The 21,988-nt window shown below is 38.8% G+C and overlaps 1 protein-coding gene across 7 annotated transcripts in view; it reads left to right on the forward strand.

Annotated features, from left to right (window-relative positions):
• Positions 1-21,988, forward strand: part of FUBP1 (far upstream element binding protein 1) — a 32,675-nt gene that overhangs the window by 3,819 nt on the left and 6,868 nt on the right. For 3 of the 7 annotated variants that reach the window (XM_056123762.1, XM_056123757.1, XM_056123760.1), the window contains exons 2-18: positions 3,278-3,368; positions 4,952-4,990; positions 5,386-5,425; positions 6,250-6,299; positions 6,409-6,480; positions 6,609-6,666; positions 10,732-10,894; positions 10,988-11,086; positions 11,233-11,334; positions 11,547-11,649; positions 11,766-11,866; positions 12,458-12,599; positions 14,291-14,451; positions 15,566-15,717; positions 15,803-15,882; positions 17,867-17,995; positions 19,110-19,184. In XM_056123762.1, the coding sequence (XP_055979737.1) occupies positions 3,278-3,368; positions 4,952-4,990; positions 5,386-5,425; positions 6,250-6,299; positions 6,409-6,480; positions 6,609-6,666; positions 10,732-10,894; positions 10,988-11,086; positions 11,233-11,334; positions 11,547-11,649; positions 11,766-11,866; positions 12,458-12,599; positions 14,291-14,451; positions 15,566-15,717; positions 15,803-15,882; positions 17,867-17,995; positions 19,110-19,184 (1,657 nt within the window). Of the gene's footprint in view, positions 1-3,277; positions 3,369-4,136; positions 4,200-4,951; positions 4,991-5,385; positions 5,426-6,246; positions 6,300-6,408; positions 6,481-6,608; positions 6,667-10,731; positions 10,895-10,987; positions 11,087-11,232; positions 11,335-11,546; positions 11,650-11,765; positions 11,867-12,457; positions 12,600-14,290; positions 14,452-15,565; positions 15,718-15,802; positions 15,883-17,866; positions 17,996-19,109; positions 19,185-21,988 lie in introns of all 7 variants that reach the window. The other 4 variants (XM_056123758.1, XM_056123756.1, XM_056123759.1 and 1 more) reach the window with 2 other exon arrangements.

Raw genomic sequence — 21,988 nt, forward strand, 5'->3', positions numbered from 1 at the left:
TTGATTTCATAATTGACAATTATTTAATTCTCAAAACTTCTGTAGATTTAAAAACTTATCTTTTATGCAGGCAAATGAGACGAAGAATGCATAAGAAAAATTGACGCTGATTTAAACTCAAAAAATCACTAGTCAGAATCTCAAACCACCTCAATTCACAAACCCCAGTATGTAAGAAAGTTCTTTTAAAACATGTAACACTGAAAATGAGGTGGGCATATTTAACATTAGTTTTATTTCTGATCCACTAAAAGTAGTTCCATTTTAATCTCTAAAATCACATGATTTCCTTTCAACTGGGATTGTTTTTTTTTTTTATCATAGGGATAGTCTGAAATAAAAGTTGCTAAATTGAAGCAGGAAAATACATACCTTTAATTATTTTGCTTTGGGGCCACATCCACTAGTGTTCAGGGCTTCTGGCTGTGAGCTCAGGGAAAGGGCCAGGTTCATTGCATGCTAGGCAAGCACCATACCCACTGTACAATGCATTGTTCCAGCCCAGAAAAAGCCACTTTTTCAAGGTACAAAAGGAAAGCTTAAAGTATAAATCAAAATCAGAAAAATAGCCTACACTTAATCTTGCTAGTTTTATAAAATCTTGTAGCATTTGGAGATTGGGATTTAGGAGTGACGATTTCTCCTGAATGCCTTTGGTGACCTAGGAAGTGTATAGTTTCTGTTGATCTGACATCTGGATTCAGGTTTTTACTAAAACATGATTTTAGGTGTGATGCCTTTAAGATGATGATATTGATTCTTCTATGTAAACCAAGTATTAACTTTAATTTTCATTGGGATGGTTTTATAACTAGTAAGTAGGAAGAAATAAATATCTTGTGTTGGGGGAGGGGTGGAAAGGCTTGGAGTCACACCCAGCAGTGCTGAGAGTTTACTCCTGGCTCCTGTACGCGGGGATCACTTCGGATAGGACTTCAGAGATCATATGTAGGAATGGAACCTGGTCAGCCGCATTCTAGGCAGCCTACCTATCGTGCTTTTTGTGCCCAGTATCTTTTGTGTATGTAACAGGTTTTCATGGCAGTTTAAGGAGCTGTACCATACAAATTCATAGACCATTATTTATCCTAAACAGTTTATCATGATTTTTCTCTGACAATGAATCATTCAGAATATAAGTTCTGAGCCATGTAACCTACCATGTTTCTAGGAAACTTCAAGTGCTAGACACTCAAAACTAGTAGTCTTTTGAGGAAGTAAAATCTTCACAGAAGACTAAATTGACCAGAGGCTAAAGTCAGGGAAATGATATTGTGTCTCTTTTTAAATCAAATTTTTTATTTAGTAATGTGATGCATAGTATTGAATCCAATCTCATACATGCAAAGCTTTATCCCTAACCCCTACCGAGGAATCCTTTGAAGTGCTTTTGGTACATAGGCACTAATTTGATAGCAGGTAGAGAAATACTGTTTTGTTTTTACTGGGGGATCCATTCTAGGTATCCAATTGGCATCCACCAGGGTACAGTGGTACAGTGGATAGGGTGTTTGCCTTGTGTGAAGCTAGCCTGGGTTCCCAGACATCATGTATGGCCCCAAGAGGAGTAAGCCCTGAGCTCTACTGGATGTGGCCCCAAAACCAAAAACCAACGGGGTCAGCCAATTCAAGGCAAGGGCCTTTAACCCTTGTACCGTCCCTTAAGCTGTAGATGTTGGATGCTAAGTAGGAATTTAAGACTAGTATTCTTATCCTCTCCGTTTCCCAACTATGACAAAGTGGGAATATTTTCACATCAGGGTCTCTGGTGGAATTCCAGTGACCAAAAGTTTGGTTTTCTGTAAATTTTTTTGTATTGGCTTGGGAGGGCAAGGGCTGGAGCTACAGCACAGTGGATAGGGCGTTTGCCTTGCAAGCGGCCAACATGGCCAGCCTGAGTTTGATTCCTCCGCCCCTCTCGGAGAGCCTGGCAAGCTACCCTTGATGTACTCGATATGCCAAACACAGTAACAGTTGTCACAATGGGGACGTTACTGGCCTGCTAAAGCAAATTGATGAACAACAGGAGGACAGTGACAGTGGGAGGGCAAGGGATTAGGGCACAGATTTGGTCACATCTAGCTGTGCTTAGGGGTACCATATGAGGCTCAAATCAGGGTTCAAGTCGGAGTCTGCACATGTGAGACAAACACTTTAACACCCTCCTACTACCGCCTGGCCCCTCTATTTTTTATCATGTAATATTTCAGGCATGCTTCAAAATTGAAATAAATTCCTATGGACTTACTGATCATTTAACTGTGAAAGGATTTCTGTCTCACTATCTCAGTACCTTTTTAGATCTGGGCTTCAAAAACCACTGCTCAACCTCATAGGCATGTGAGGTATAGATTGTGTGGATTCGGTGACAAAATGGTATGAAACATTTATGTTAGTGTGGTTGATTAGTGACATGCAAAAATAGTTCCATTTTCCCTTTCATGGAGCAAAATATATTATTGTTCCCTGCTTGTGGCCGAGAGGTGTTTAGTCAAGTGCAGTTATTTGCCCTGTGTTAAAAGTTTAAGAATGAAGTACATAATTACAGTTTTTTAGCTCACACAAAATACAGTGCAAGTTATGTGGGGGAAGGGCAGAGGCCCTTCCCAAGCCAGTTCTCTGGGAGCCTTGGGCCACTCACAGTTATGCCTGGCCAGCTGTTCAGTGCTATGATGCTGCTGCTGCTTGGAACCTGATGTCACATAGGCCTCCAGTTGCCCACAACCCTTGTTCAGTCTTCCTGGCTTCAAGACCCCAGTGATCTTGGGGAAACACCCAGCAGTGCTCATAGAAGGAGGCATGTGTGTCCCGGAAATTGAACTAAGTTTCTTACTCATGCTAGGTATGTGGTATTCCGCGTGAACAGTTGTTTTACCTGTAAGTCAGATCTTTATAAGTCAAAATGCCATAAAGTGAAACAGTTGTCATTAATTTATATGTAGACTTCCTCAACATACCCAAACACTAAAGTAAAAAATAGGAATGATACGATAAATGCAAAGTTAAAGATTTTGACAGATCCATATTAATTGTCTGCATATATGACATCTGCAAAATAAATACTTTATTATGTCATTTTAAAAAATCCAGGGGGTTATTTGTCTTTTAAGCAGAAAGATTTTTTTTAAATGTTAAACTTTATAAAAATTAAGTGATAAAGATGTAAACTTTCTAAAAGGCGTGGTTTCGCTGTGTTGGGAAAAAAGTGTTTGGCCAAGGTAGTTTGGTATGCTAGTTACGGTGATACTGTCCTCAATGATTTCGTGTGTTTTTCAAGATTGCAGCAAAAATTGGAGGTGATGCTGGTACATCGCTGAATTCAAATGACTATGGTTATGGGGGACAAAAAAGACCTTTGGAAGATGGAGGTACGTTAAAACCTAAGTGATTCAATTGTCTTGACGCATTTAAGTGATTTGTTATTCTGATTTTCTTGATACTATTTTGATCGAAGTTCTAAAATTGTAAGGTTTATATTGCTCTCAAAAGGGAAAGGGAAAGTAAAACGTAGTCAAGGTAGGTAAGATCTGGGTCAACCCATAAGTTTTGTCTTACTACAAAATGTGTCATTTTCTCTTCTAGGATTGAACCATATTAAACAGTTGCACAGACAGCTTATTGATAAAATGGGAGGGGGCACATAAAATGTTCAGGAGAACATTTCCCTGGTTTTTCCTTATGCATGATTTAATCTTTATATGCTATATAAAGGTTGATGTAGCTATAGTTTGCTACTCCAGTGTGTTGCAAGTTATATTAGTTTCCATGTTATTTTAGTATCTTGTTTTGTGTTTCAGGTTTAACTAAACTGTGGCTTAAAAATAGATTTACAGTGCCATGTATTTTAAAAATGTTGAGACTTCTGAACTTTAAAGACATCTATCTGCACACATTTTTTTGTTGTAGATTTATGTGTGAATTTTTATACATTTTCCTTTTGCCCTTTTTTTGTTTGTTTTTTGTTTTTTTAAGGAGGATTCTGAATGAGCCTATAGAATGTATTTGTAGTTTTTGATCTGGAGTGGTTGGTTTCCTCTGTAATTGTCTCCATTTACAGTGAGGTTTGAATATACCAAAAAATGAGCTAAGATGCCTCAGATGTTGTATGTAATGTATTCTTTTTATTTTATGTGTAGATGGCTCTTGGACAAGTCCGAGCAGTACAACACACTGGGAGGGAATGCCCTCTCCTTTTAAAGGCAGGAATTTTTATTTATTACCTGTGTTTAGTATGTAAACGTGAAATAAACCAGTGGATTCTTACATGGACACAAGTATTGGATTATGTGTCTGAAGTTTGATGTACAACATTCTGATGTTTTGTCATTTAAGCTTGAAGAAGGGGGGAGATATACTTTCAGCTGTAGGTTGTCTACTAAGGTATGCATTGTATTCATCTGTGTAAAGGATGTAGATAAAGGCAGTCATAGCTTATTTGAGTTTTCTGAAGTTTATGCTGTGAAATGTTTGGTTAGGAAAAATAGAATAGGCTGAGGTTGCCTTGTAATGTGACTTCTTAAAGTTATTTTGCATAGCTTTGTGGTCACCGTCAGATACCCTCAACTTTTGAAATGTTAATTTTTCATATTCTGCTAGTTTTTTTCCTTTCATTCTTCAGTTTCTGTAATGGGAAGCATCATTAGCCTTTTGCATGTGATATTTTGCTAATAACGGTTTTATATCTTCTGTCTAAAGTGCTAAAATACTCAGTGCTTAAATACATAAGGGCAGTGATTTGATACAATAAAAATATTTTTTACTGTCTACAACTTTTAAACTTGAAGAAACTGGTTTTTTTTTCCTTTCAATTGCGTTAAGATACTCGGTTCAGATGATAAACCCATACCATAAGCTATTGCTATTTCAATAAATGTTTTCATTCTGCACACGGGGAATCTAAATCGTATATTTATACTTACTGCAAGAAATTGAAAGAATCTTAATTTTGCAGATCAACCAGATGCTAAGAAAGTTGCTCCTCAAAATGATTGTAAGTATTTGTTTTCAATTGTGTTGAGAGCTGAAGTATTTTTATATCAGCTTTTTTGTTCTCTTTGAAGTTAGCTTGGGACTGTGAATTTTTAATGGAATGTTTAATTTCTTTGATATGTAACCTTTTGTTACCTCACTTCAATTATAACAATAAATATCAAGGTTTGGCTGCTAAGTTATTTTACTCACCCTGTTGCTCCATTTCTTAACCTGCGCCTATAAAAGGACAGTTATTTTCTGTTATTACTAGTGTTTCCCCTTTTGCTGACCTTTCTTGGAAGTATTGATTTTCTTAATTTTACCAAATTTTCATTTAAGGTGTTGCCTATGTCAGGAAGATTTTGAAATTGTTTGATTGTATTGCTAAATAAAAATATTTTAATTTTTGGGTAGCTTTTGGAACACAGTTACCGCCGATGCATCAACAGCAAAGGTATTGTTAAATGCTTTTCATAAACTACTTTGCCAGTTTTATCTGAATTGTATGTAATATTTAGTGTATAAAGTAGTCTGCATTTCTTTTTGTGCCTATAGTTGATTTCCCTCGATTTAAAAAGGTGATATAGATGGCCACTTTTCCTTTTGTTAAGATACACTTGTAATGTGGTAGAATGGAATTAGCCACATTTTAGAAAAGCCATTGTGAACTAAAAGATTGAAATAATCAACCCTGAATTCCTTCCTCGACTTCACTGTAGTTTATATTTCACAGTTCTGTCATCTTACCCTACTCTACTGACTTGATATGACCCCTTAATTAAGATTCTCACTTTAGCTACTACATTTTTTTAGATTTTTTTTTTAATTGATTTTTCGGGTCATTTCCAGTGATGCTCAGGGTTACTCCTGGCTCTGCACCCAGGAATTGCTTCTGGCGGTGCTCATAATCATATGGAATGTTGAGGTCAAATCAAGAGTTCCCATGTACATGAGTAGAGTTCTTGTGTAACCCTACTCACTGTATTATCTCTCCTGCCCCCAAATTAATTTTGCTTAATGTTAACCATACCCAGCAATGCTCAGGGCTTACCCCTGGCTCTACACTCAGAGAGCAGTCCTGGTGGGCTTGGAAAACTTGAATGGGTTGGATTAAATGGGTTGCCAGGGAATGAACCCACGTAAACCACATACCAAGCAAGCGCCTTACTCAATTTACTATGCACTGTGACACCTAAACTTCCCTTTTTAATAGGATTATCTTTCACATGTAAAGAAATGATCTTTCTTTGAAATAAATATTTTGTTCTTTCATAGCAGGTCTGTAATGACAGAAGAATACAAAGTACCAGATGGAATGGTTGGATTTAGTAAGTAACCTAATCTTTAAGGCTTGGAAACATTACTAAGAGTACTTTAATAACAGTCTTTAATTTTACATAATCTTTGTGCAACTAATTTTCCCTTTTTTTCTACTAGTAATTGGTAGAGGAGGGGAACAGATCTCACGCATACAGCAGGAATCTGGATGCAAGATTCAGATTGCACCTGGTAAATTTTTCTTTTCTTGTGCTATTTTTTTTTTTAATGATTGGACAGTAACTTTCATTTATGTTGCTGATAAAATTGATGCTGCCTGTTCTTTGGCCTGAATTTTTTTTTTCTGTTTTAATTTCTAGACAGTGGTGGCCTTCCAGAAAGATCTTGTATGTTAACTGGCACACCAGAATCTGTTCAGTAAGTATGAGTATGTGTCTGTGCTTAATGTCAGCGCCCTCCTTCTAAAAGGCATTGATTCTGAACTCTTAACAGCATACAAATATACTTGAGATTTCCTTCCATCTTTTTTTTTTTTTTTAAATATTAACTAGTGTTTATTTGGTAAGGCACTAGCTTGGTATTAAGGTTATTTCCCCTTTTTTTTTTCCCTTTATTTTATTTTATTTTTTTTAAAGTTGTAGATTTATAATTTTTTGTGCTTTGGTTTCAATTATACAATGATCAGATACCCATCCCTCCACCAGTGCCCACTTTCTACCACCATGGATAATATCCCTCCCACCCCCATCTCCCCATCCCCCCTGTCTCTGTGGCAGGGCAATCCCCTGTGTTCTCTCTCTCCTTTTGGGTGTTGTGGTCTGCAAAAGAGGCATTGAGTGGCAAACATGTTCAGTCCATAGTCTACTTTCGACATGCATCTCTCCTCCTGGGAGGATCCTCCAAACATCCTTTATTTGGTGCTCCCTTCTCTATCTGAACTGCCCTTTCCTCTAGGATACCCGGCTGGCCTCTAAGTTATGGAGTAATCCTCCTGGTGCTGATCTCAGCTATTCTTGGGTATTAATCTCATACTTTGTTACTTTATATCCCCCAGATGAATGCAATCTTTCTATGTCTATCCCTCTCTTTCTGACTCATTTCGCTTAGCATGATACTTTCCATATTGTACCACTTGTATGTAAATTTCATGACTTCATCTTTTCTAACAGCTACATAGTACTCCATTGTGTAGATGTACCAAAGTTTCTTTAACCAGTCATCTGTTCTTGGGCATTCAGGTTTCTTCCAGTTTCTGGCTATTGTAAAGAGTGCTGCAATGAACAAACAAGTGCAGATGTCACTTCGACTATACATTTTTGCCTCTCTGGGATATATTCCCAGGAGTGGTATTGCTGGGTCAAATGGGAGCTCAATTTCTAATTTTTTGAGAATCGTCCATACTGTTTTCCAGAAGGGCTGAACCAGTGGACATTCCCACCAACAGTGAAGGAGTGTCCCTTTCTCGCCACATCCACGCCAGCATCGGTTGCTTTTGTTCTTTTGAATGTGGGCCAGTCTCTGAGGTGTGAGATGGTATCTCATTGTGGTTTTGATCTGCATCTCCCTGATGATTAATGATGTAGAGCATTTTCTCATGTGCTTTTTTGCCATTCGGATTTCTTCTTTGAGAAAGTTTCTGTTCATTTCATTGCCCCATTTTTGGATGGGGTTGGATGTTTTCTTCTTGTGGAGTTTAACCAGTATTTTGTATATCCTGGATATCAACCCCTTGTCAGATGTGTATTCGGTGAATATCCTTTCCCATTCTGTAGACTGTCTTTGTATTTTGGTCACTGTTTCTTTGGAGGTGCAGAAGCTTCTTAGTTTAAGATAGTCCCATTTATCTATCTCTGTTTTCACTTGCTCGGCCAGTGGCGTGGCATCTTTGAAGATACCATTAGCTTCAATGTCATGGAGGGTTTTGCCAACTTTTTCCTTCCATCTTAATGAAAATCAACCCTAAGCCCCACATGGAAGTTGGGGGTTGGGCTAAACCTATTGGTACTCAGACTGTTCCAGTCTTTGCTTGAGATTGCTCGCCGTGAGGGAGGTGGTCATATGTGATACTGGGGATTGGATTAGGGTCTACATGTGCATGACAAGCACTTTAACCCCTGTAAGGTATCTTGCTTTGCCCGGGGCGGGGGGGATGGGGACACCTACACGTGGAGGTGTTCAGGGTACTATGTGCCATGGAACCCTTTGAGCTATAACCTTGCTGCTTTTTCTCCCTGCCCCCCATCCCCAAACACACACACAGTGGTGCTCAAGGTTTACTCCTGGCTCTGTACTTAGGGATCACATCCAGTAGGACTTAGGAGATCATATGTGGTACCAGGGATCAAATCGGGGTTGGCTGTGTACAGGGCAAAAAAGCCCTCCCTGCTGTACTATTTCTCCTGCCCCCTTCTCTCTTTGTTTCACAACTTCTTAAACAAGGTAGCCATACTTGACCTGTTGTGTGCCTTTGTTTTCATTTTCTCTTGAACTCGGAGGCCTGGCTTTAATCTTTTCTCAGTCTTTTGATTGCCCTGCCTTATCTTTTGATCTCAGCATGAATGTGACACAAAATTCAATCCTCACAGAATCTAAATGGATTATTTTATTCATTAACTAAAATAACCTGATTTACAGACGTGTAAATTTGTAAATAAATCTGGAAAATTTAAAATAAATTTGTAAAATAAAATTTATTTCCATTTTCTCTTCTTTACCTCATAGATTCAACATTCATTTTCAACTTCCTAATACTTGGATATCTCTTAGACATCTTGGGCAGTAGGTTGTTGAAAATACTTATTCCCAATCTTGCTGCTTTTTTTATCTTTTTTATTAGTGAATCACCGTGAGGTACAGTTACATACTTAAAAACTTTTATGCTTGCGTTTCAGTCATAAAATGATCGAGTACCCATCTCTCCACCACATCTCTCCACCAGTGCCTATTTTTCACCACCAATGATCCCAGTATCCCTCCGACCACCCACATTCCATCACCCCCTCCCCATGACTGTGGCAGGGCACTCCCCTTTATTCTCTCTTTGCTTTTGTGTGTTGATGTTTCTTTTCCCCTTAATCTATAAAGAATCTGAACTCTTCGCAGCCATCTATACCTACAGGGTTTCCCAGAGTGAATGATACTCCTCTCTCCCCACCCAGCATGTGATGGTACAGGAGTAGTGGCCTCTCATGCAATTGGGAAGTATTTTGTTTACTTGTTTAATATGTTGACGTTGGTGATCATGCCAGTGGCACACAAGTGGCTCACCCTTAGATGTGACTTAACACAAATTGCAGTGTTGGTGTAAACAAGGTAGCTTTCCAGTGAAGCACAGCGTAATTTTCTTTCTGAGAAGATGATGCTGAGCCCATGTGAGTTTGGGAGCTTCTGATCTATACTGTTTTATAATTTTAATTTTAATTGTGAACTGCCATTTTGTAGCCTATGTCCAGTTACAACTGTGTCCAACAACAGTCTTCTTGTAATACAGTCGCGATATTGGTTGTCTTGAGTTTCTTATCTTTTCTCAGAGCCCCAGATTTATTTAAATTTTTTGCATTTTCTGTTCTCTAGAACTTGGGGGACAGAGGGAGCACTTAGGGATGCTTTAGGGCAACTCCCAGGGTGTTTGGTGGTGAGGGTTGTGTTGAGGGACCATGAGGCCTCAGGATGGTACTAGGTGCCAGCTACATACAAGGCAAGTATTTTATACTCTATTTTGTCTTTTTGTCCCCTGGAACATTTTTACCCAGATGTTTTTAGTCTCCCATTTCCTTAATGTCAGTAAGGAATAAAGAGCTCCCTTAAGTGAAACATAAGAATGCATCACAGAGCATTCCTTCACTTTTTTGTTTTGGGGCCACCCAGCCAAGCTTAGGGCTTACTCCTGCCATGTTCAGAATACCGTACGGAATGGCGGATATTGAGCCTGGATTTTCTGCATGCAAGGCAGTGCCACGGCCACTGGACTCTCTTTCCAGCCCTCGCGTTATTTTTCTTTGATTTTTTTTTTTTAAGCATTTGCTAAGTCATGTAATTTATATCATAGACTATATAAAGTTAAACCACAATTACTATCATTTTGTCTGTTTTATTTAGTAGTGAAATATCATTACCTAGATTTGTATATGCCAGGAGTTCACGTCTAGGTATTAGTTTATAAATGTTAACATGTGAATGAACAAAATACATTTTTAAAACATGATGAATTATTTAACTCATGAAGAAAAGCTTTATTGTGATAACTTTCAGAAGTAAGGTATTGCTTATTAGAAACTTTGAGCTGTTCGCATAACTGGAAATTGAAAACCTTGAAAAAGTACTGCATATTTACTACTGCATAGTAATATTCTTTTAATTAATATTTAGCTTGCAGCTCCCTAAAACTCGGTTGGAGTGGGAGGAAGTGATTGTATTAAACATTTTCCATCTGAATTTGAAAAAGTCTTTGATTTTACTACTACCATTAAATTCTTTTACTAGATCAGCAAAACGGTTATTGGACCAGATTGTTGAGAAAGGAAGACCAGCCCCTGGCTTCCATCATGGTGATGGACCTGGAAATGCAGTTCAAGAAATCATGATTCCAGCTAGCAAGGCAGGATTAGTTATTGGAAAGGGTGGAGAAACTATTAAACAACTTCAGGTATTATGTTTGTGAAATTAATACTTTCTGTTTCTAAAGCCACTTTCTTTCCATGCTTTCATTGTTAATTCTTATGAATTCTGTGATTAACAGGAAAGGGCTGGCGTTAAAATGGTTATGATTCAAGATGGACCGCAGAACACTGGTGCTGACAAACCTCTTAGGATTACAGGAGATCCATACAAAGTTCAAGTAAACTTTAAAGTTTATATTTTACCACAAAAGACTTTGGGATGGACAGAATGGGCAAGATATGCATGAATAATTACAGGGGATTGAGACATATTCTAAATAGAGTGGGGTTTTGTTTTTTGTTTTTCTTTTTGTTTCTCTTTCAGCAAGCCAAAGAAATGGTGTTAGAGTTGATTCGTGATCAAGGTGGTTTCAGAGAAGTTCGAAATGAGTATGGATCAAGAATAGGAGGAAATGAAGGGATAGATGTAAGTAAAAATAATTGTATACTAATCCATAGTAGCTTTTCCTCATTTTTTTTTTTGTTTTCTCAAACATATTGTCCCCTTTTATTCTACTTTTCTACTCTAAAATATAATGCCTGTTTTGTTTTCATGGTACTGTGTGTTCTTTAATTATAGGAGGCATTCTGGTTTTTAGGGAATAGCTTTCTTAATAAGTGTGTATTTTTTTTTATAAGGTCCCCATTCCAAGATTTGCTGTTGGCATTGTAATAGGAAGAAATGGAGAGATGATCAAAAAAATACAAAATGATGCTGGGGTTCGAATTCAGTTTAAGCCAGGTGAGTATATGTATGTACTTAATGTTTGTGATATTGGTAATTGGTAATAGTTATCTTTGATCTTTCGAATTTCAATGCTAAGTTAATTGAACTTGTTTTCTTTCTTTGTACTAAAGATGATGGAACAACACCTGATAGAATAGCACAAATAACAGGACCTCCAGATAGATGTCAACATGCTGCAGAAATTATTACAGACCTTCTTCGAAGTGTTCAGGTTTGATAAAACATTATTATTGTTGATTATTTTTCTCTCTTTTAATACTTGTCCTTCTGTGCCAGGACAATACCTTAGAGGAAAGAGAGCACAGCAAGACCTGGAGAAATACCTAGGCACTGCCAGATTTCTCCTCATGGTCCCTAGCACCACCAACCGTGTATAACGGCCCTGTTAAATAGTTTTCTTTTTCCTTCGTCAAATCTGAAAATGTTTCTCATCTTCAATTAACCTTATTTTTTATATTGGAATTTGATGGTGCTTTGTTAACAATTAGTGTTGCTTTGAGGTGGAATAGAAAGAATATAGGTGTACAACTTTATCACTTGTCCATTTTTTAAAATAGGTAATAATTGCTGATTATGTGGGCTCAGTAATTTCCCAGTATCACTTTATCTGAGTTAGGAAAATGAAAATGTAGGAATGTAATTAATGATTTTACCACATTTTAAAAAATGCACTTGCTTTGCATGCAGCCAACATGGGTTTAATCCCTGGCATCAAATATTGAGCACTGCTGAGTGTGCCCCAGAACAGAAGGGGGGGAAGAGATGTTTATTCTGTGCTCACTCTCATTTCCTTATCTTTTAGGCTGGTAATCCTGGTGGACCTGGACCTGGTGGTCGAGGAAGAGGTAGAGGTCAAGGCAACTGGAATATGGGACCACCTGGTGGACTACAGGAATTTAATTTCATTGTACCAACTGGAAAAACTGGATTAATAATAGGAAAAGGCAAGTATTTTTACCTTTCACTGTTTTAATGTATGGCTAAAAATTTAACACTAGTTTTCTGGAAACTTCTGTTTAAAAAGTAACCGTGACCCTTTTTTGGTCAGTGTAGTTTAGTAGAAAGGTGTTCATAATGGAATAATTAAAGCGTAATGTGATACACTTGTAATTTTAAATGGATTTTGAATCATATTGACATCTAACAGAGGCCAACAACTTAATGAGGAAAGTTCTTTTTACTCAAAGGGTGGTTTTTTTTTTTTAATAGTTTATTTCTTTATTGAATCACTGTGGGAAAAGTTACAGAGCTTTCGGGTTTAGGTCTCAGTCATGTAAGTATCAAACACATTTCCCTTTACCAATACTTATTTTTAACCGTGAACCCCACCTCCCACCCCCCCCCAATTCCTGTGAGGTAGATGAGTTCTAGTTAATACTCTATCTACTTTGACTAGATACATTGTTTCGATAGAAGATACACAATTATTGTTTAGAGTTTACGACCCCCCCCCCCCCAATCAGATATGCTGAAACAGTGTTGTGAAATGATTTGCTTTCTACAGCTTGGTTTAAGAATAAAATGATTTTTGGATTTCTGCTGTTTCACTTATTAACCCTGGAAGTATTTCTATTAAAAGTTAGATAGTTAAGAGATTGGTTTCTGTGCTCTGGAGTCGTGGCCGTGCCGGAGAGCCGCTCGTGGGGGGCAGCCGGTGACCTCGGTCGGGCGTGAAGGACGGCCCAGAACGCCCCCCTTCTCAAAGGGTGTTTTTGTTTTTGTTTGTTTTTGCTTTTGGGGTCACACCCGTCGATACTCAGGGGTTACTCCTGGCTCATGCGCTCAGGAACTACTCCTGGCGGTGCTTGGGGGACCATATGGGATGCTGGGAATCGAACCTGGATCGGCCATGTTGGCTGCGTGTAAGGCAAACGCCCTACCCGCTGTGCTATTGCTCCAGCCCCACCCCTCTCTCCAATTTGGAGGCGGTATTGCTCCCCACTCAGCTCCCCACCCAGGCAGAAGAGTGATACAAGATTGAGCCAGGGCTGGTCATAGACAGACAAGTGCTTCAATCCCTATACTCTACCTCCAGCCTTGTATCCAATTTTAACCTTCGGACACAACAACGTCTGAAAGGAGCATGAACTGTTTTATGTCACGGTCCTCCCGTTGTTCGTCGATTTGCTCGAGCGGGCCCAGTAACATCTCCATTGGAGACTTTGTTGTTACTGTGTTTGGCATATTGAATATGTCACGGGTAGCTTGCCAGGCTCTGCCGTGCGGGCGAGATACTCTCGGTAGCTTGCCGGGCTCTCAGAGAGGGGCGGAGGAATCGAACTTGGGTCGGCCGTGTTGGCTGCGTGCAAGGCAAACGCCCTGCCACTGTGCTATCGCTCCAGCTTTCGCCTTTTACTAAAGATTTCAGTGGAGAGAAACAATTTTTTATGTATTTGATTTAAAAGTACAGACTAAAGAAAAGTTTTAGAATGGTATCAGATGAGTCAACTTTTTTTTTTGTCTCATTTAATTGTGACCCTTTTTTTGTTTGTTTATTTTATAATGCTAGGGCTCAAACCTCCCAACCTCATACATACACTTTAATAGTAAACCACAGCCCCATTCCCTGGAATTAGTTGATTTTGCGTAGCTTCCCGTCTCCAGATCCTTATAGAATATGATTTTTAATTTTTAGGAGGTGAAACCATAAAAAGTATAAGCCAACAGTCTGGTGCAAGAATAGAACTTCAGAGAAATCCTCCACCTAATGCGGATCCTAATATGAAGTTATTCACAATTCGTGGGACTCCACAGCAAATAGATTATGCTCGGCAACTCATTGAAGAAAAGATTGGTGTGAGTATGCCTTAAGCTTTAATTTATAGCATATTCCTATTACAGTGTTTCTGAATTACACAGAAAATGCCAGATTTCTTATTTAAAATTGTAGCTGTCATCCCATAAAAGATGTATCAAGCAGAATATATTATCTGAAAGTAAAAACGACCTAATTAGTTTCAAGTATTCATAAATTTATGTTTGAGTATGGGTAAATAAGAGGATATTACTTGGGAGTAAGATGTTCATGTGTGTACAGCGTTTTAAAATGTACTTGAAGGAGATAGTTAATAGCAGTTCGCTTCTATTAAAGGTTGTTTGTTCTTACCCCGGTGAGGCAGAGATAAATCTGATGCATTCCATGTATATGTAAAGGATATGGCTCAGTTGGAAACCAGCCCCTCTATTCTTTTGTAATGTATAACCCACCCCCAGCAATACAGAGTGTAGCCTTACCTCCAAATAAAAAATAAGCGTTTATGTGGACACCATCCTGGGTTTGGTCTTGGCACCACATACTGTTCAGTTTCCCAGTTACCAGGAGTTAGTCCTAAACAGTAGTAGGTGACCCAAAAACCCTAAAATATAAAATTAAAAATAAATACTCGCAAAGCCTAGGACGCAGATTGATGATAATCTAGGACATTTTCAAAGGTAGACTACTTGTTTATGCTCTCCACCTGTTTACATTACATACATAGTTCTAGTCTAACAATCTGGGAAAGGGAATTTTTGTATTAGAAAAGTATAAAGGCAAAAGAGCAAAGGAGTTTAAATTCTGATCTAAATGGGATTCTAGTTGTGGGTTTAGTTTATGAGCAAGATCTAGTTTTACTCCGTTGCTAATCATTTATGACATGACTTGTGATTTCTGGGTAATTCAGAAAATTATGGTGTTAAAATTATAAATGTTTGGAATATGAAGTAGATGCAGAGAAAGAAAAGTCACAGATAAGGACTTATATTTGATCCTTTCTCACAATTTAAAACTAGAAAGTAAAGCTTAAGAAATAGTAAATAATAGATTGTTATGACTTAAATAGCAGGTAAAGAAGGGTTTTGATTTATACATGTGAATATGGTGAGTGAGAAACTTATTTATCCCCCTCTTTTCTTTCTTTTTTTTTTCCAGGGCCCAGTAAATCCGTTAGGGCCACCTGTACCCCATGGGCCCCATGGTGTCCCAGGCCCACATGGGCCTCCTGGACCACCAGGACCTGGAACTCCAATGGGCCCATACAACCCTGCACCGTATAATCCAGGACCACCTGGTCCCGCTCCTCAGTAAGTTTTGGGTTTAGTTCTGGGGTCCCCCCCCCCGGGTTTCTTGCCTTTGGTAAAATGTATTCTTATACTTAATGTTTTCCAGTGGTCCTCCAGCCCCCTATGCGCCCCAAGGGTGGGGAAATGCGTATCCACATTGGCAGCAACAAGCGCCTCCTGATCCAGGTACAAAATGCAAATATAATCTGTATTAGTTGCCATTCCTGTTGTTTTTTGCCAGGGGAACAGGGTGGTTGGGGCACAGCTTGTCCCCTGGCAGTGCTCAGGGATTCAAAGCAAGGTCAGCTGCATACAAGGCATGTACCTTACTTCCTGTACTATCTCCTACCACATACACATTTGTAGTTGGTTTGTTGGTTTGTTTGGGGGCCCCACACAGCAATGATCAAGGGTTAGGGATCTCTTATGGTGGGGCTTAGGACCATATGGGATGCCAAGGATTGAGCCCTGTATAAGGCAAGCACCTTATTTAATATACTATCTTTTCAGCCCGCCCTCTTCCATTTTCCTTCTCCCTTTCCTTTATTCCTCCCCAATGTATCATCATCTACTGTTGGGTTTACATAGTCTATATTCACTGCACTCATTTTACTCTATTGAGTCACAGGTTCTCCCATCCTATAGGTATTTTATTTTTGCATTGTTATGGAGCTACACCAGAGGGCCTCAGGGATCATTCCTGCAGAGTACTATATATGGTGAACGATCTAACTCCAGGTTGACTGCATGCAAGACAAGCGCCTTTGCTGTACTATCCCTTGTCGCCAACATACACATCATGGTCAAGGGACCATAAATCAAAACCACCTGAAATTTACTTTGATGTCTCATTACTCACTGCCTACTTTTTCAGCCTTTTTCACTGGAGTAGTTTCCAGGAAGAGAATGAAATTGTGTTTCCTATCCACAAATCCTGTATCTTAATAAAACCAAACTTATTATTGGGACCAGGAATGTGACCCAAATGGTAGAGAACATTCTAAGTCCTGAGTTTGATCTGTGGCACTACATGGTCCCCTCAGCATTTTGCTCGAGTACAGCAATTCTTTAAACTAAATGAAAAGTTGTGAATTTAATTTAAAATTCTGTATTTGAATGGTGTCCTGTATTACGGCATACTTAATTTGTACAAGTGTGCTCTTTGGAATATGATGAAACAACATGAGAGTCACCAAACAGCCATAGTTACCACTTATGCAAGAGCATAAGTACGTACTAAAATCCAAACATGCAAGGATGGGGTTTGTCTTGGGACCAGAGAAACATCAGAGGAGGAGCTTGTCTTGTGCACAGCCAACTGGACTTGATTACATTATATGATTCCCCAAGCCCTACCAGGTGTAAGCCCTGAATATTGCCAGCTGTGACCCAAAACCAAAAAAAGATTGGAAGAATTTTTGTTTATTTTCTGCAAGCTATTTTGAGATAAGATTAAGCAGAAGAACCTTGCCATTTCAGAGATGTCTAGTTTGGTAAAATTGAGGTCTTTAATACATAGTCACTTAAAGCTACAGAATGCCTTCTGAGCAGTAATTGGGTATGTTGCATGATTCAGAAAAATGTCAGAAACACGTGGTCTGTTACAATATTTTTTCCATTTGGTGTAGAAGTAAAGTCACTACTGTAAGAATTGATTTGTGAGGGACTGGAGCAATAGCACAGTGGGTAAGGTGTTTGCCTTGCACACGGCTGACTGAGGTTCGATTCCCAGCATCCTGTATGGGCCAGGAGTAACCCCTGTGCTTCGCCGGGTGTGACTGCCCAAAAAAAGCAAAAAGAAAATTATTTTTTCTTGTAAAGAATTGATTTGTGATTATGGCTTACAGCTTTTTGCCTTGAAGAAAGAAGGAACTATTTGCCTAAAAGATTGTCGGTGTTAAATTACTTCTGGTATAATTGATATTGTCGATATTCGGTGACAGTTTCTGTGAAACATCATTGGGCTGCTATCACTTAATCTCATTGCTTCACTTCTCAATAGTAAAAATGAATAGTAGCAATGAAAATAAAGAGAAGGGATAGTACAGAGAGGCAAGGCACTAGAACACTTTCAGATTTCCATACTTCTGAGTTGTACTTGCCATAAAGGGTACGGGTGTCAATGAAAGGACTTTGAGGCAAACCTTTAACTTGTGTTTGTTAATTTTAGCTAAGGCGGGAACAGATCCAAATTCAGCAGCCTGGGCTGCTTATTATGCTCACTATTATCAACAGCAAGCACAGCCACCTCCTGCAGCTCCTGCTGGTGCACCCGCTGCAACCCAAACTAATGGACAAGGTAACAATAAAGAATTTATTTTGTGTATGAAAATGAAACCCTGTTGTGAGTTAAGCATGAAACAAATGTGCTATATGGTTTCTAATAATGCAGGTAACAGGTTGCTTTGAAATCATTGTGCTTACATGAAAGTTACAAATCTTGCCAAAATAAGGGTCCATTAGCTGATGTGTTTTTTCTCCTTCCCACACCTAACTGCCCCCAGTTGTTGAATTACCCTATCATGTATTTCCACATCCATTACCATTAGTCTTTCAGAACTATTTAAGACCAATGTAAGTCAATGTTTTAGTCAATGAAGTCAGTGTTCCCTGGGGTTATAATAAGATTAAGATCCATCGATTATCTGCCTCATTCAACCACCCATCCAATAGGAGTGTGAGGTTCAGGGAGTTGGTGCCACATACTTGGCAATGTTTCAGGCTTACTCCTGGCTATGTGCTCAGAATATCATAGGCAATGCTAGGGGTCAAACCAGGGTCAACTGTTGATCCATAAGCAATGACAGTTGAGTTGTCATTGCTTATGGCTTTCAGCTGTTGGTGCTCGGGAATAACTTCACATATACTTAAGTAAACATGTGTCTTTCTGTGGGGGCAGGTGGGGTTTGTGGGTGTTTTTGGGGGGGGGGTTATGTTCTGGGTGGGAGTGGGGGGTGGCAGTGCTTAGAGCCTATTCCTGGCTCTGCACTCAGAGATCACTCCTTAGGTGCCAGAGATAAAACTTGGGTCAGCTGCATCCAAGGCAAGCACCCTACTCATTGTACTGCTTATCACTTCACCACTTCTAATGTGCTTTTATTAGTTGATTTATTTTTGGACCACAACCCCAGCAGCCTCTGATGTATTAAAGCATGTGCTCCAACACATGGCACCATTTCCCTAACTATACATTCTTTGGGCCTTCCGAGTGGGACTCTGGGGGTCACTCTCCTGGTACTAGTCTGGCGCCATAGTGATGTTCAGTCCTGCAGTGCTTGGGGGCTCCAGAGTCCAATCTCACATGCCTAAGTAGATGACATGGGAAATTGGGGTTAAACTATGTTTCGGATCATGCCTTGCAAAATTGTCTCTAAAACCTTAAACTAATTTTTGTTATATTTTTCTTAAACAAGGTGATCAGCAGAATCCAGCTCCAGCTGGACAGGTTGATTATACCAAGGCTTGGGAAGAGTACTATAAGAAAATGGGTATGTTCTACATTTTCTTTTTATTACCCTGAAGTGGAGAATAATTGAACAAGAACACACTTTTAGTTGTATCAAGACCAGTGCATGTCTTACATTTGTGATACGCAAGGAAGTACTTAAAAATTCTTGTCAAGAAATAAGTAATTGAAGCTAAAAATATCCTCACTGGCATATATAACTTTGAATATTACCTGGATTTGTCACAGTTAAATATTTTCGTAGCCTAAATTGTATAGGTGAAATTCTAGACTAGAGCAAAAGTTCCCGTTACTTATTTGATGTACTTTAACTTTTGGGTGAAAAAACTACTTGGGGCAATATGGCATACTTTGGAAAAGATTATTTTTCCAGAGTGTCAAGCAGAAATTTGTTGTCTTGATATCACTGCAAAGTAAAACAGGTAAGTGATAGAATTATGTTAAATGACATTTGCATGCGTGAAAAAGAAAATAATGATAAGAAAAACAGTATATCAAGCATTATAATAAATGCTATGAACAGCAGACAGAGTGATGGGTACTTTGTTTACTTTGCACTCGGCTGTCACGGTTTAATCCCTGGCACCACATAAACCCCCTCAACACTTCCTCTCTTCGCACCCCCCTCTTACACACACACACACACACACACACACACGGAGTGATCCCTGAGTGTAGAACCAAGAATAAGCAGTCAGCAAGTGTGGCCCCAAAATCCCCCAATAAAAAGCAGTGACTTCTCCAAGTATATTTTTTTTTCTTTACTAGAGTGTGTTTCTAATTACAAAGCAAAACATTTACAGTTGGAGAACAGTGATTATAGTGATTCTTTAGTGTAAAAATGAATACCTGGTCGTTGGTATGTTCTACGATGTTGGTATGTTCTACGTAGAATGTTCTACGATGCTGCTGTTTTGTTTTTTGGTTTGTTTTTTTTTTAACAGTTATTCCTGAGGATATGGCCGTGGTTTGTGGTTTTTGGGTTTTTGGGTGTTTTTTGTTTTTTTTGGTTTGTTTTTTTTTTGTGAACCAGCTTGTCTCAGTGGTTCTGCATCAGCTAAAATTCTATTTCTTTATAGTGGGGTTTTTTAATTCTAAGTAGTATATGCTAACTTAGGTGAACCCATCTGTTAAAATCATTGCTTTCTGGGAATGGCTGGAAGTGCTGTGAAAATACAACAGAGCATTTACATGCATAAAGAAAATACAACAGAGCATATACATGCATAAAGCCCTGGGTTCAGTCCCTGGCACCGCAAATAAAACACTTTGTCATTTGACCGTGATCAGAGCCTATCGACAGAATGATACTGCATCTTCATTTTAAAGAGTTGAGTTTGTTAAGAGTAAAAATCATTAGGTCCTGGAAATACTGGAGGTAATCTTCAAGGTCTTGGTGCCATTCCAATTTACCTGTTTATTTAGACAGTTGACCTTGCATTTCTTTGCATTTTGTCTTTTCCTAAAGTTAACATTTAGAGTTGGTATGTTAGATAATTTTTAATTCTTGTTAGAAAGGTAATAAACTAATAGTTTATTTGAAGATCCTATGTAACCCTCAGACCTTTTTTTTTTCCTTTAGTACTACAAAGATCAGCTTTATAACATGCCTCTGTTGAGTAATTCCCTTTTGTTTTGTGTATGCAGTTTCCTCCAAGCTTTGCTAAGGGGAGTCAGGATCCACTTCCATTAATGCTTGGTCAATAGGACCAGTAGCTCAGAGCTAGAGTCTAAGAATACCATACTGCTGAGACCCTGTGGTGTCAAGACGTCCACTAGGATCACCTTGGCAATTCTCAGGTGGCCTTAAGGTGCCAGGAATCTACCCTGGGTTATGTGCCATGACAATAAGTTGAACAATCTCCCACCCTCACATTATTCTTAAACTTAGGTTATTTGATCAGATTTTTGTTGATCATTTGCTTTTTTCCTGTGGAAAAGGTTTTAGGGACAAATGATATTTTTAGGGCAGTAGAGAAGCAATAGAGCCCTGGTCTTGCGCCTAGCCAGCCTAGGTTCAATCCCTGGCATGCCATATAGTCAGTCGAGCTGCCAGGAGTAACCTCCCCTGAGGACCAACGGCCGCGCCACCCCCCCCCCCCCCCCGAAAAAATTTACAAACAGTTGGTTGCTTGGCTACTGTTACTTTTAGGTGTGAGTAAATCATTTTAATTTATTAAGCGATCATGTAGCATCTATAGTCAAGCAGTGTTACATTCTGGTGTTCATGAATATTCTAATTCTCAATCCTGTGCCCAGACTATAAGTGAGCTATCAATCACATTTTTTGATTAGTCTTTGTTTTCTGTAACAATTCTCAATGTACTAGAATTAACACTAAGAATTTAGGGAATAAAATCTTACAGATGAGATTAGAGGGTTAGAAGGAATTTTAAATCATAGGGGAAATGGCAGCAATTGAGGTGGGTATTTTTGAAGCTTCTGTAAAAGCAACTTTTTTTTTCCAGTAAAAGTAACTTTTGTGCTAAGAAGCTAACCCCCCCCGTCCCCCCCCTCCCTAAAAATAGTGAGTTTCAAAGCAGAGCGAGGAATTTTGTTTGGAAGAAGGTAAGTGAAGGTATCTTGCAGAGAAATTTGACTTGAGGAAGGCCAGTACAACCTTAAACATTGATAGAGTGTACTCTGATCCCCTAAAATTAACCACACCCACCCCTACCCCCTACACACACACACGCAAGTATGGAACACATTGTTTGTTTTTTCCTATTGTGCATCAATGATCGCTTTAGCCTAAAAGAAGAGCATAGTTATGGCAAAGGTGGAAGTGCATAGAGAACAACTGCAATAAAATTTATTTCAGTAAAG

Source organism: Sorex fumeus, unplaced genomic scaffold, assembly GCF_029834395.1.
Source record: "Sorex fumeus unplaced genomic scaffold, SorFum_2.1 ptg000047l, whole genome shotgun sequence".
In the NCBI taxonomy this organism is placed as follows: Eukaryota; Metazoa; Chordata; class Mammalia; order Eulipotyphla; family Soricidae; genus Sorex; species Sorex fumeus.